This window comes from Phasianus colchicus, chromosome 6 (genome assembly GCF_987193195.1).
Source record: "Phasianus colchicus chromosome 6, bPhaCol1.hap1.1, whole genome shotgun sequence".
Lineage (NCBI taxonomy): Eukaryota > Metazoa > Chordata > Aves > Galliformes > Phasianidae > Phasianus > Phasianus colchicus.
In genome coordinates, this window is record NC_143441.1 from 32946433 (window position 1) to 32960895 (window position 14463).

The following is a 14463-nucleotide window of genomic DNA, read 5'->3' on the forward strand; positions in this document are numbered from 1 at the left end:
CGTGACTGTCACAGTTGGCAGAAGTTTTTCAAATGCAAAGTTCAGTAACATTTGTGTCATCCACTGAAAACATACACCATCCCTTCCCTGGCTTGCTTATCCCCTTTGTTCTTCTATCACTGCTCCCTGGTCAGCAAAAAGGAAGCCCTTTGGGTGTCTATGCCTTGTTTTCCAGTTCACCTCAGCATTTCACCCAGTTCACACCCTTACACCTCTCATCTTTTTCCTACTTGTCCTTAAAGTACTTTCTGCCATGCATCCTTCATTTCCATCCCTCATTTCCATCAGCGTAACACTATACTAGAGGTTGTGATGGTGAAATGCTAAATTACTGCAAAGCATTCTGAAACTATGGCAGTGAGAAAGATCTTTATAAATTGGAAATTAGCTCTGTCGAATCAGACCATCTTGTTCTTGAGATTCTACATCTCAAACTCATCTCATCCCTGGGATGATGGCTGCTAATGAGAAGAATAATAAGAGGAATAAAAAAAATAATACCTTGATGGTGCTGTATGTCTTCATTAATGCTTCTGTAAAGCTTGTTAAGAGAGCTGAGAGTAGGCCTTTTCATGTCCTGCAAATCTTATATACAACATACCAGCTGGGGAAAAAAGGGTCATTTCTATTAACTGTGGCATTCAAGAAGAAAACAAAATATACTGAGAGGCACTGAATGTGATGTATGTATTTCCAGAAGTGGGAAGGACCTCCCAAGTTACTGAGATCAGGGTCTGTTTCTTTAGTAAACAATTGCACCATCTATTCCCCCTGCTAGTAAGCACAAGAGGTCCCCCTGAAATCAAGTAGTCTTAGCTATGTTGCTGCAGGGAGGCTATGCTACTGCTTAAACAAAGATTGGGCATCTCTTTCCATCAGAGCATCCACAGAGCCCCTGTCTACTAGTTTGTTCCTGTACCAGCACCGAACTTTTGCTTTAGTAGTTGCTTCCCATAGTTTTATTTTCCTGTATTATTTGTAGAAATAAATCACAAAGACTCTTAGGTGTCATTATAGTAGCCCATCTGAATTAATTTCTTTTAATTTTCTCACACAATATAGGCTTTCCATTTCACTGATCATCTCTATTCTTTAAATGTGTCACCTTTTCTTCTAACATCATGTGTCTAGTTCTGTAAGATATTCTGATATTCCTTTGTCCTCTCACTCATCATCTGTATTGATCTCACCCTCTCATTTTTCTACCAACAGGAAATTTCATTTATCATAAACATTACTTACGTGCCCAAGTCATTAAAAAGTATGGAAACAACAGATCCCAAGTCTGACAGAAGAGTTCATGCTGTTAACTCCCTTGGCTACAATATCTCCTCACTGAACACTGCTGTTTTCCTTCAAACGATTCCTTACCTTACAATTCTTTCACAGTTTTAGAACTACTGTTAAATGAATAATTTATCCAGTGCCTCCAGAATAAATTGGCATTAGATGGCATTAATGAAGCCCCAATGGATTCGTTTTACTGTGTCTTCCCTCTCTGGGAAAGACAGTCTTAAAGAAAAGCAATTGGGTTAACTCTTCACTTTCAAAGCCTATGACAAATTCCATTTTTTTGTAATTTTACTTTATTTTTCATTTATTTATGATTTTATTCTTTTTTCTGGCAGTTATTTTTTTCTCACTTAATATATATTTTTTTGCCCATACACAAGCCTGTAATTTCTCAGGTCACTATTTGTCTAACAGTACTTCAATCCTGTGGCTTTGTCCACAATTTGAACATAATGAGAAGTCTTCACAACTGGGCCATTGTTAGGTTTGCCAGTATTTTCATTACTCTGGACTCAAGACTCCCTCTTCATCATTTCTTTCTTACCGTTTTCACCTTAAGGTCAAGTGTGATAATGGAAACACACTGACTCACACTGTCATCCTGCTTTTGGCATCATTCGCATTTTGTAGATTTGTTTGTGTGTTTGTTTCTACTGAAGGTTGGGACTGAACTACAATTTTGAGTCTATTGCTTGTGCAATTATAATCTCAATACTTTTAAATTTCCAGGACTCATGAGATGAAAAACCTTTGTTGCAGACAATTTTGTGTGTGTGTTCAGTTGTAATTATTGTAACTGATTCAACCAGGAATTCTTCATTTTCATCTATAGCCAGCTTTATCTTTGCAGCTTACTAATTAGAACAAAATGAAAAAAAAAAAAAAAAAAAGTGAATAAGCTTGAACTAAATAAAAAATTAGAACACCTTTTATTTTTTCAGTGATTATTTCTAAAATGGACTTGCCAGCTATCACCTCCAAGAGCATATGGGTCATGCAGCTACTGCTACCATTTGATTCTTTTGTCTGTATTTACGTTAGTCTTTCACAGTTAAACACGTGAAACTGTGTATATTCCCTCTGTCCATTTAAAAATCCAACCACCAACCCAATAATCTCCTTTACATTCTCCAAAGTGATACTGTCAGAAAATTATCCCATTTTCTTCATATCACCAGCTCTCTTTTCTTTATGATATATTTCAACGCTTACACAACAATTTTCCTTGTAAAATCAAAAATGTTCTCTGGCATTTGGAAAACTCCAAATTTACAAGTTGACAACTGTTCAGCATCTTACCAGCCATTTTCACTCATCCAGGACTTGGTCCAGCTTTAGCTGATCAGCTCAATCTGCCATAGCGTGAAGGGCAGTCAGTACATTTTCCTCTACTCACAACATGATCTTTTCAGGATTTGATTTCTGTTTACTAAAATACTTCATTTAGCTTTGATGTATACTTTGGGGATTTTATGAGTATACACAATGAAAGAAAGAAGAGTAATTCCATGCATGTTCTGCTTTTTTCCTGCTTTATCTTTCAGATATCAAAAAAATTTGGAAGATGCCAAACGTATTGGTATCCAGAAAGCTATTTCAGCCAATATTTCCATGGGTATTTCTTTCTTTTTGATATATGGATCCTATGCACTGGCCTTCTGGTATGGAACCATCTTGGTACTCTCAGATGACTATACAATTGGAAAAGTCTTTACAGTAAGTATTTACCGGTAGCTGGACAGTGTTTATGAAAAGCACTGAGCTGATCCTGTGTAAAAGTGCTTAAATTTTGAGTCTGGTTGATGTTAGCTATCCAAACTGCATTTTTCAGTTTCTCAGCCCTGCTAACAAAATGGATAAAAATACAGCTCTACATGTAATGGATATATTTCCCCAAGTTGATAGCAACATAAAAATCACTCACCACAAAGTGCCTTGTTAAAAGCCAGCCTGGATCAATAACAAGTAGTTGTTGTTTTTGTATTCACCGGATCTTTGCTAGGGGACTGAGGTTTGACATTCAGGAGTCTAGGACCGTGCCAGGAGGTGGCAAGCATGAGAGAAAGACCAGGCAGGCTTCAAGTACTGTTTCTTTTGTAACTAATTCAATGCTCAGTTGCAGCTCACTGACCTGAAGTCATTATCTTCACTGACACCAGAGTGGACCTTTTTTGGAAAGGCTGGAATGCAACAATATGGCTAAAGTTCTAACCTCTGTCACAGCCTGTTTGCTAACAAGTTTACATCTGTGTTATTTCATCAGCTCCATCACAGTCAGGTACCAGGTACTTTGAGGAGCACTAACATCCTGCAGAAAGCAGCTGGAAGAGAGCTTCTCAGATAAATTAAGCTGTCTAAATAGAGCTATGAATACCAGATGCATAGTGTATTAAGTCTATTTTTTTTTGCTTTTATTTTTATTTTTAGGTCTTTTTTTCTATATTAGTTGGAGCTTTTAGTGTTGGACAGGCTGCACCAAGTATGGAAGCATTTGCCAATGCAAGAGGAGCTGCCTATGCAATATTTAGTATTATAGACAATGTAAGTATCCTTGCCATGGATGACACTGCCATTTGAAAATGATCGAACATCAGACTTCGCTTTTGAATAAAAAATTAGCAAGTCCAAAGAACTGTGCATACAATGTCATAACATTTAAAAATTCTACCTAACAGAGTTATGTATGTGGGACAAGGGTCTAAATACTTGGATGTGAGCTTGTAAATGAGCAAGATGAGAACTATTACCTGTTACTGTTTTACTTGGTGGTTCAGAAACTCAAAGAAGAAATAGTAATTATATTCATGCTAACTCATGCTCGATTAACTACCTGAGATAACAGTGACAAGAGCCCCATGACTGAAAATAATTACTTTGAACTACAACAGTTATTTATAGGGCTTCTGGTCCATACTGGAGTGGCCGGCAAGGACTGCAGACATTTTGGTACAAACAAACCACACTGACAGCAGTGCTATTTTACAAGTAATTTGCCAAGTCACTGGCAGATTCACCTGGACTGGTAACTTCATGAGTTGATTAAGTGGTTATTTTCAGTCTGCTGTTTGCAGTGAGGCTTTCTGTGTATGCCTTTATGTATGGTAACATTAACTTCAGAGATTCCACAGCCTTGCATCATGCTAAAATGTTGTTAGGAATCAAATGTGTGTTTTCCTTTCTTTTTTTTCTTCTCTTGCTGTGTTATCTGCACAGGAACCTCAAATTGACAGTTCGTCCAATGCTGGCTATAAACCGGACAATATTAAGGGGAATTTGGAATTCCAAAATGTTTACTTCAGTTATCCTGCTAGGCCAGATATTAAGGTATAATGCATGGAATTTATACAGATTTCCTTTAAGATAATTGCCTCTAGTAAGAAAGAATTTACATTCGCTTTTTTTCTTGCGAGCTTATATGCAAGTAAATATCATGAAGAGAATTTATCCTTCTCACTTCAGTGGAGAACAGCATTTGGCCCAAAGCTGAAATTGCTGAGGTGTTTCCATTTGCATCTTCAGGTTTTGCACCAGGCTCTTAACTTTTATCTTACTCCCAGAGCAAGCTTCCCTGTAAATGTCCCACTCTGTAATGAGTTTATTTCCATGTAAAAACTTTTAAAACAAAGACTGATTTCTCAGATATCTTGAGGGTTTAAAAGAGGTTGTCTCCATTCATACTTACTCATTTTCATGTCACTAGAATCTCAAAATTCAAAATATTCTTGACCAAAATGGAAACTTTTCAGAAATTTTAGTATTACTGAAATAGAAGAGTGCTTGCTTTGCTGTAATGTGCCAGGAAGAATCTTGGCAAGTGTGTTACATGGAATATCAGTGCTCCCTTTTAAGTTTAGAACTTCCTCACACTGGCTTCCTTCTGGGTTACTAGTAATGAAATAATGTGAAGTTTAATGCAAATATACAAAAACAAATCCTTGTTTTTCATTCACAACTGAAACAGAAATATCCAAGAAAATGTCTCCTTTTGTCTCATTGCACAGAAGTTTACAAACCTTTCTTCTTTTAGAGAATCTTCTTTTAGAGAAAGCTACAGAGAAAAGCTCCTATAGGCCAACAGCAGTGTAAGTGGGAAAGAAAAGTTCTTTCTTTGTGACTGTTGGCATCTTCATCACCTCCCTGAGGCTGAGTAGTGAAGGGGGAGAAAGTACATCTGCATGGAAAGCAGGCCTTCACTTTTATAACACATGTGAAATACTGCATTTTGAAGTTAGCAGCATAAGGAACAATATCTTCACAATCTGCAGTGAAACTACAAAGTCCCTCCCTTCACAGTTTCACATGCAGTTTTTCCCTTTCCTTGCTAGAGCTCTCCTACAAAATTTCCCAGATAATCAGCATTCTAACTCCATGGCATTATCTACTTCACAGATCTTTTACAAAACAATTCAACATCTCCAATGCTAGCTCTAATATCTTGATAGTAGGAAAGTTAAGAATTCTACTGGGGGAGGCTGCTGCCATTTTTAAATGTTGAGTGAGCCTGTTCAAACCTAGGCAATCACCACATTACGGCAAGTGTTATGACTGCAGACATATAAGAACTGTATCAGCATTATAGTCACTGATAGAACAGAAACATGCCACAATGAGAGAAAAATCACAAAAAATATGTTTAATAATGTATCAGGGGAATAGAGCCTGATTCAAAATGAAGAATACAGGGATGTCTCTGCTCAGTTCTGTAAATGTGAAGGATGTTTCACTGGAGTCTTTAAAGTTTCTGCAAATTTATACTGATGTTTTTACATCTTCTTTTGCTTCTGGCAACCTTTCTTACATGCACAGATACTGAAAGGCTTGAATCTCAAGATTAAATGTGGCCAGACAGTGGCCCTGGTTGGTAGCAGTGGCTGTGGAAAAAGTACAACTGTTCAGCTCATCCAGAGATTTTACGACCCCAAGGAAGGCACGGTAAGACTCTTCAAGAGAGCAGACTGCTCTGTGTTCTAACGGCACAGCTGCAGAAGTCAGCTTCTGGTCTCGCTGCCCTTGTTCAAAGGACATGGTCCAGTCTCCCCTAAAAGAGATGGGCTTTGGGCTGGGGAGAGTTCTTGACAAAAACACCTAGTAAATGGTGTTTGTCTGCTTCCCCTGCTTTAGATTACCATCGACGGGCAGGATCTTAAGAGCCTGAACGTAAGATATCTGCGGGAGATTATTGGTGTGGTGAACCAGGAGCCCGTGCTGTTTGCTACAACTATTGCAGAAAATATTCGTTATGGCCGTGAGGATGTCACCATGGAAGAAATTGAAAAAGCTACCAAGGAAGCTAATGCTTATGATTTCATCATGAAGCTCCCCAAGGTAAGCAAGCCAGCTGTCCTGCTGAAACAATTGCTTTTCATCCTACTCACTTAGCAAAGAGTTTCTCAGAAGGGCATCTCCTGAACAGAGGAGCCTATTCCCGGAGCTGTGAATATGCAGAGCTGTGCAGAGCTTCCTCACGACTTTTGAGAATAATGTAAATTTTAAATTATTAAACGATGGCTGGACGAGCATTTAGGAAACTGTGGGAGTTCTAGGGACACAAACAGGAAGGTATATTTAAGCGTGTGCTTAACATGCCGTATTTTAGAGGAAGGAGAAGATGCTGCTGGGGCTACTAACACTGATGTGCCTTTTCTGTACACTGCCTTTCCTTGTGAAAGGACCGTGCCGCTGAGTGTTGGTGGAAATGTGCGTGGTTGTCTTGCAGAAGTTTGAAACTGTGGTTGGAGAAAGAGGGGCACAGATGAGTGGAGGGCAGAAGCAGCGAATAGCAATTGCCCGTGCTCTGGTTCGCAATCCTAAAATTCTTCTGCTTGATGAGGCAACATCAGCTTTGGATACTGAGAGTGAATCCATTGTGCAGGCAGCGCTGGACAAGGTCTGTATTGCTTTTTTATTTAAAGAGCTGCAAGAAATTGTAATTCCTAAAAAGTTTAAAACAAACCTGAACTTGCAACTATTATCTGCTCATTCAAGGAATTGGAAGCACTTTGTATGTGCCCATGGAATTAAGTCAATGCTGTTAAGAGCCAGACTGAACTTCAGCAGGCTTTCCCCCAAAAAACTTCAGTCATTGGAAGTGCTCAATGCAGACTAGTATTCCCAACCAGGAATCCGTAAGGGCTGTGTTCTTATTAATAGCAAAGTAATTGGTTAGTTGGGTTTTCAAGAGTGGTAGTTTTTGTTGACGGCTGTCTAAACATACCTTTTAAAATACCTAGAGAACTGAAAAAAATAGCCAATCCTTGTCTGTTCTAAACAATCATGTGAACTGTTTACAAAGTAGTTCCACCTATTCCTCAAGCTGAATTAATCACATATCAATCACTTTTTTTTTTAAACTCCATTTCTCTCTCATTATACATCTCTGCTTATCATCCTTTGAGCAAACACAAGTTATCAACATTGCATAAATATTTCCAGTACTGACTACAGTTTATCTGTGGGCAGTATCTTCAGAAAGTATTTCCTCTCCATATACTCTTTTGCCTCTGTAGCAGTACCTCGCTTTACATGGTCATGACTGGGAGAATCAGAAAACAGAATCCAAGTTCTCATCTATAAAAATCTTTTAGTCTGATAATTTCTGCTTGAACACCAAACTGCCATTAGCTGCAGTGACTGAGGCTCTTCTACTGGTCCTAGTATCTGATAATTCACACTGCTCTGTGAAGCTATGTGGCATGCTCAGCGATCTTTCCCCCAAACCATGCTCTATAAAGTGAATCCCAGGGACAGTAGGGCAGAGAACTGCTGATTAAGACACATTTGATGGGATCCCAACTGATTGCTGCAATGTAAGACTTATACAGCTAGTTTAAACAAGTTACATAGCCTCTAACCTCACCAACCTATCTTTAAAATGTCATATGATGAGATGACGCTCCCTGTTGATGTGTCTGGCAGAACATACCGGAAAAGCTTGCTCCGACTAGACTAGCTCTGAAATTGCTAATGTTAAGCAAGAGGAAGCCAAGCTGTTGTGTGCCCAGTATGTACTTGTCCTCCTGTTACCTACTTTTTTTCTCTCTTTCTGTGCTGAACACATACCTCTATAAAAGGTTTACATCAGACTACTACATAGACTACTTTTCCCTACAGACTCTACCCAGCCTCTACTGCATCTTCATTTACCATTTACATGGATGGAGCATTCTGCTTTTAATGATTAAGGTCAATAGCTTGATTTTCTTCTACATTTTGATGTGATTCTTACCCTTTTAAGAAACAAAGCCTTCAGACTACCAAGAAAAGGCATACCATTTGTTATAGGATGGTTTAAATGGGTGTAATTTCCAGTTCTTAAATCATGTAACACTATCAAGATGTCAGATTTAGGTTGAAATTCTGTCAAGAATATTCCATCCATAACAGTTTTCACTGAACTGTATAAAGGTTGGATTAACTCGCTGAGTTATCTGATACTAATACCAATTTATTTCAGAGCGCACTGTCAAAATGTGCTGGAAAACTATCTTTGCCATGTCAAACTAGATATTTATGGGATTTATTTTCATTATTAATGAATGGTAATAGAAGTATGATTTTAAGCACAATGACAGATTAGCATTTCCAAAAAAGCAAATGTGTAATTTACAGAATCACAGAATTGTTTGTGTTAAAGGGACCCTTAAAGGTCATCTAGTCCAACTCCTCTGCATTGAGCAGGGTCTCCTACAGCTAGATCAGAGCCCTGTCTAGCCTGACCTCGACTGTGTCCAGGGATGGGGCATCCACCACCTCTCTGGGCAACCAGTTCCAAGAGCAATTAAAATTACTTTGTAAGTGACAAATTTGTAATACGTGTGAAATGCTCTGAAATATAATTGTTACTAACATACTAAGTGGTTGTCTTTTTTTTTTTTTTTTTTTTCAGTAAAATTGGATACCTAACCTGGAATAATACTGAATGAGCAATTAAAAAACAAGCAAATAAAAAAAACCCTTTTGATATTAATGTTTAGAGGATTAAAAAGTAATAGTCCAGCAGGGAAAACCAGAGTACTTTAATTCATATTAAATATGTTTTTGTATTAAATATTGCAGTATTTTATATTAAATTTTTGCAATTTTTTTAAATTTTATATAATTTTTTTTTTTTTGCAATTTAAAATAAAATATTTGCAATATTTTATTTGTTACCTTTTTGTTTTTGATTACCTCAGAACTGAGAGGTAGTCTGAAATTCAATATTTCTTAATTGAAAATTCTGATCTTAATTAGAACACCATTTCCATGGCAAATTCTTTTCAGTTAAAATATTTTGTTTAACCTTAGTATGAAGTGAGGAAATATTAAATGTACCTGACAATGCTAATGTGGAGCCATCGTTATAATGTCTGCAGATCAGGAAGGGCCGCACTATTCTTGTTATCGCTCATCGTTTGTCAACAGTTCGAAACGCAGATCTTATAGCTGCATTTGAAAACGGTGTCATCACAGAACAGGGGACTCATGATGAACTGATGGAACAGAAGGGAGTTTACTACAAACTTGTTAATATGCAGGTAGCTTTTTCATTATTTTTTTTCCGTAACTTTCATTATGTTGTGTGGTGCTGAATTGTACCTCCAACATTGCATTGTTTTCTCAGTAGAAAAACTCTAGGGAAAAAACCTTTCCTGAGGAGTACTGAACTTCATAAGAAGAAAAAGAAATAAAGGTAAAATGTGCAAGTTTGATTCAAAGCTCTGAATTACAGTAATTATGAACATAAAAGTTTTTAAGAAGTATGACATTAAAAGCGAAGTATGACATTAAAAGCAAAGTATGTGAGAAAATTAAAATGAAGATTGTGCTAACAAAAACAAAGTTCTGGAACTGATAACTTCTCAGATTCCTTTTCCAACCTATAGAATCATCAAATAACTCAGGTTAATGGATCTTGGTATCTTCTCTAGCCCAACTCCTTCTAGTCCAACACAGGGAAGAATCTGAGGTCCAAGGTTGCCAGGGCCATGTTCTGTTGGATTTGGAATGCCTCCAAGGATGGAGACTCCACACCCTCTGCAAGTCACTGCTCCAGTGCTTCATCACCCTCATTGTGATAATGCAAACTCTTACACAAGTACTTTTCCAAATCACCAGAATTATATTGACACAGGCTCCTGCAGTTTTGTCATTCAGACAAGTCTATCTAGAATATTTTTTTTCTCTTTCAAACTGTCTTCTGAACATCTGTTTCTACGAGGTTTTAACTTTGAAATAGCTTGTAGTCTTCATGTCTCTTTCATCATGCTGAAGACTTCTCTTATGGACCTTATGAATCATAGAATTATAGAATAGCCTGGGTTGAAAAGGACCACAATGATCATCTAGTTCAACACCCCTGCTATGTGCAGGGTCACCAACCAGCAGACCAGGCTGCCCAGAGCCACATCCAGCCTGGCCTTGAATGCCTCCAGGGATGGGGCATCCACAACCTCCTTGGGCAACCTGTTCCAGTGTGTCACCACCCTCTGTGTGAAAAACTTCCTCCTAAGATCTAACCTAAACCTCCCTGTCTCAGCTTAAAACCATTCCCCTTTGTCCTATCACTATCAACCCATGTAAACATTTGTTCCCCCTCCTGTTTTTATGCTCTCTTCAAGTATTGGAAGGCCACAATGAGGTCTCCCTGGACCTTCTCTTCTCCAAGCTAAGCAAGCCCAGTTCCTTCAACCTCTTCATAAAAGAGGTGCCCCAGCCCTCTGATTATCTTAGTGGTCTTCCTCTGGACCTGCTCCAAGAGCTCCATGTCCTTCCTGTACTGGGAGCCCCAGGCCTGGACGCAGTACTGCAGATGAGGCCTCACAAGAGCCAAGTAGAGGGGAACAACCACCTCCCTCTCCCTGCTGGCCACCCCTTTTTTAATGCAGCCCAGAACACAGTTGGTCTTCCAGGCTGCAAGTACACACTGCTGGCTCATGTCCAGTTTCTCTTCCACCAGGACCCCCAAGTCCTTCTCCGCAGGGCTGCTCTCAAGGAGTTCGTCCCCCAGTTTATTTAAGTACTAGGGAGTGCACCAGCTGTGTGTTGTCAGAACAGTTTAACATGATAACAAATGAGAAAAATATTCTGGCTAATTTTTTTTTTCCTTTTAAGTGTTAGCACAATGACGTTTTTTCCACTGAGTATAGAGAGGACTTGATAAAACTTCAATATTTGCTTGTGGTTTTGTAAAATTGCACAGTTCTTACTAATCTTCCATTTATTTAACAGAAGACTGTTGTTTTTATTTAGAACTGATCAACATTTGAATGTACAGGACAATATAGCCATAAATGATTTTTAGCGTCATACTGTGTTTCATTTCAGACATCAGAAACTGAAGGTCAGTTACAGGAAGAAGATGATAATACATCAAGTGTCTCAGAAGAGGCACTGAATGGATCAGTACTGACTGGACAGAAAAGAAAGTCCACTCGGAAAAGCATTAAAAGGTTCAGAATACAGAATGATGAACTTGATGAAAAAGCTGATCAGCTTGTGAGTGTCCATGTATTCTTACCTGCATATGTTTTCCATAACTAATGGGACAAGAAAGAAGCATGATCCCACTCAACAGGGAGTGACTTTTAACAAAATCTTTTAAAAACCACAACCTCCAACCTACCTATCCGGCTAAGGACGGATGAAATGACAGAATCATGGAGGAAGGGTTCTATGGAAACACTCTTTTCCCCTGAAACTAAAATCTATTCTATTGTGATACTAAAACAGTTTAATTGAACAATATTATGAAACAAATTTACTTTAGTGTGGGAATAGCTTAACTGTCAAGTTAATTTATTTACTTGTGGAACCAAACCAGAAACGGGGAATCGGTCATAAAAAAATAGAGAATACTTATTATTTTTGTCTAAAATGAATATGCATTAACAAATAGTTATTGACAATGAAGGTACAGTTATCATTTTAACGAATGAGCTAAAACAATACATTATTTTCAGCAGTAAGGAGCAATTTATACAACATTCAATACCATCAAATGGAAAAAGTGGTCTAAATTCCCACAATTTCTTTGTCAGGATGGTCTCAAAAAGGGTAGGTGGAGCTTGTGACTAAGCCTTTGAGAGAACATATTCATTCATTGATCTTTTTCTATTTTTTATGTTATTAATGTTGGTTACTGAGTAACAGAATTTCTGTAGTTAAAGTATTTTTAAAGATGAACAGTTTGGATTTTCCCTACATAGAATATGAGATAGAGAGCAGATCAGAAGTATTACACACAACTCTCATTTCTCTCCGTTGATGTATTATATTTATTCTGATGGAATCTTTTTATTCTAGGATAAAAATATACCTTCGTCTTCATTTTTTAAAATTATGAAACTGAATAAAACTGAATGGCCTTACTTTGTTGTTGGAACTTTATGTGCAATTATCAATGGGGCCTTACAACCTATATTTTCAGTCATGATTTCAGATGTTATAGGGGTAAGTATAAAATCAAGAAGAACTTTATCTGCTGTATCTTTCATTGTTGTTTATTGTTTTTATAAACCTTGAATTGGTTTAGCACAATCGAATTAAATGCTGCATTTTTTCAATTTGCCTGAAAAGGTGAAGAGTGGCTGAAGGTCCATGCTATGAGAATGCTGAATTTCTGCTCAGAGTCTCACAGAACAATGAGACATCTCTGTTGTCTTTGAGCAGATCAGCTCACAAAACTTTGGTGAAGGAGAGGTTCTCCTGTGATCTCTCTGAAACTGCTTCATCCTCATTACCTCAATTTTATAAAACCTATTTGTTTTATCCAAACCTGGGGGTATTATCTTTATTGCTCTGCAAACATGGTAAAACAAAACTGTATGATCTTGCATCACAAACTGTGAATATTTTATCATATATAAAGGTGTAAGAATAGTTTGAGCATATTACAGCTTTAATATTCATTTACTCACTGGTGAGATAAATAAGCACATGGAAGCTGTAAATGGAAAACTATTTCTCTGATCAAGAAAACTGTCCATACAATGCATATTTCTATTTTTTTTTTTAATTCTTTTATCAAATATAAAGCAAACAATAGAAATCTCTTTATCTATATAGAAAAAATAATGGTTTTGTAAAAACCATTCTTCTCTCTCACTAATTAGTCACTAATACATAGTAATCTTCAGCCACTGATCACAGAGAAATGCTCTTTTAATGTCTTAAGACATGCCTCAGCTTTTTGCAGGTGTAAATTCCAATAATAATTTACAGATGTGGGTTTATTCACTGACATGTTACTGATTTATCTTGTCAAAAATACAAATGAAGCTTTCATTCACAAGAACATGTATAATCACTTCAGATTCATGGTCTTCAAAGGAAAAACATCTTAACTCATCAATAAATAGACTTGTTTTTCCTTTAAGTCTCTGTTAAGAATACAGCAGGTATGTGAAAACAACAAGGGAAACTATTGTGTGTGAACTTAATGAAATTTAATTTTCAAAATTTTCTCCTATAGATGTTTGTGGAAAAAGGAAAGGCTGCTATGAGAGAGACAAATAGCACATACGCATTACTCTTTTTAGGTTTTGGACTCATTTCTTTTGTCACATCTTTTCTTCAGGTAAGTTTTTGATACCATAAGTGCTCACAATATTTCATACACTGTATCACAATTGTGAGTTAAGCTCTCTGTGCCTTGGTATCGAGCAGTACATGAGAAAAGTGTTGATGATCTTTGACTATCAGGTGTTCAAAAGGTTGTAAGAGGTTTGAAATGTATTCTGTGGTGTAGCCTGATCTCTGTCTCCCCAGCGAAGGAAATTTTGGCTGTGAGGCCTACCTCTAGCACAGCCTTTGGAGAAAAATAGACAGAATAATACAGAAAGTAATACAGGTAGCAATTTGGCAGCACAGGCCCAGATCAGATGTAGGGTAGCATTTCTGTCTTGGGTAAATGTATACTTCATCACCTGCCCTGCATTCTGTGCAGCAGTGCTGTAAGCATCTGTGCTGGTTGTGCCCAACGTGTACCCACGTGAACTGCACTCAGCCCCTTCCATTTCTGAGAAAACTTGCACCAAAAGTCTCTGGAAAAAAACACACCATATATTTAGTGTAAGATTATTTACAGCTCTGTACCATGAAAGTTAAATAATATTTCATGTTCACTGTTTAGAAGTTCATCCTTCCATTGTACAGGATCAAATCCTTTTGACTGTATTTTCTGAAACAGAC

The 14463-nt window shown here is 37.5% G+C and overlaps 1 protein-coding gene across 3 annotated transcripts in view; it reads left to right on the top strand.

Moving 5' to 3' along the window:
• LOC116243230 (ATP-dependent translocase ABCB1-like) overlaps nt 1–14463 on the top strand; it is a 43376-nt gene that overhangs the window by 9643 nt on the left and 19270 nt on the right. For all 3 annotated transcript variants that reach the window (XM_090142862.1, XM_090142863.1, XM_090142864.1), the window contains 10 exons: nt 2838–3009; nt 3721–3834; nt 4507–4617; nt 6100–6225; nt 6415–6618; nt 7010–7180; nt 9648–9809; nt 11599–11769; nt 12577–12723; nt 13745–13849. In XM_090142862.1, coding sequence (XP_089998988.1) covers nt 2838–3009; nt 3721–3834; nt 4507–4617; nt 6100–6225; nt 6415–6618; nt 7010–7180; nt 9648–9809; nt 11599–11769; nt 12577–12723; nt 13745–13849 — 1483 coding nt within the window. The remainder of the gene's footprint in view (nt 1–2837; nt 3010–3720; nt 3835–4506; nt 4618–6099; nt 6226–6414; nt 6619–7009; nt 7181–9647; nt 9810–11598; nt 11770–12576; nt 12724–13744; nt 13850–14463) is intronic.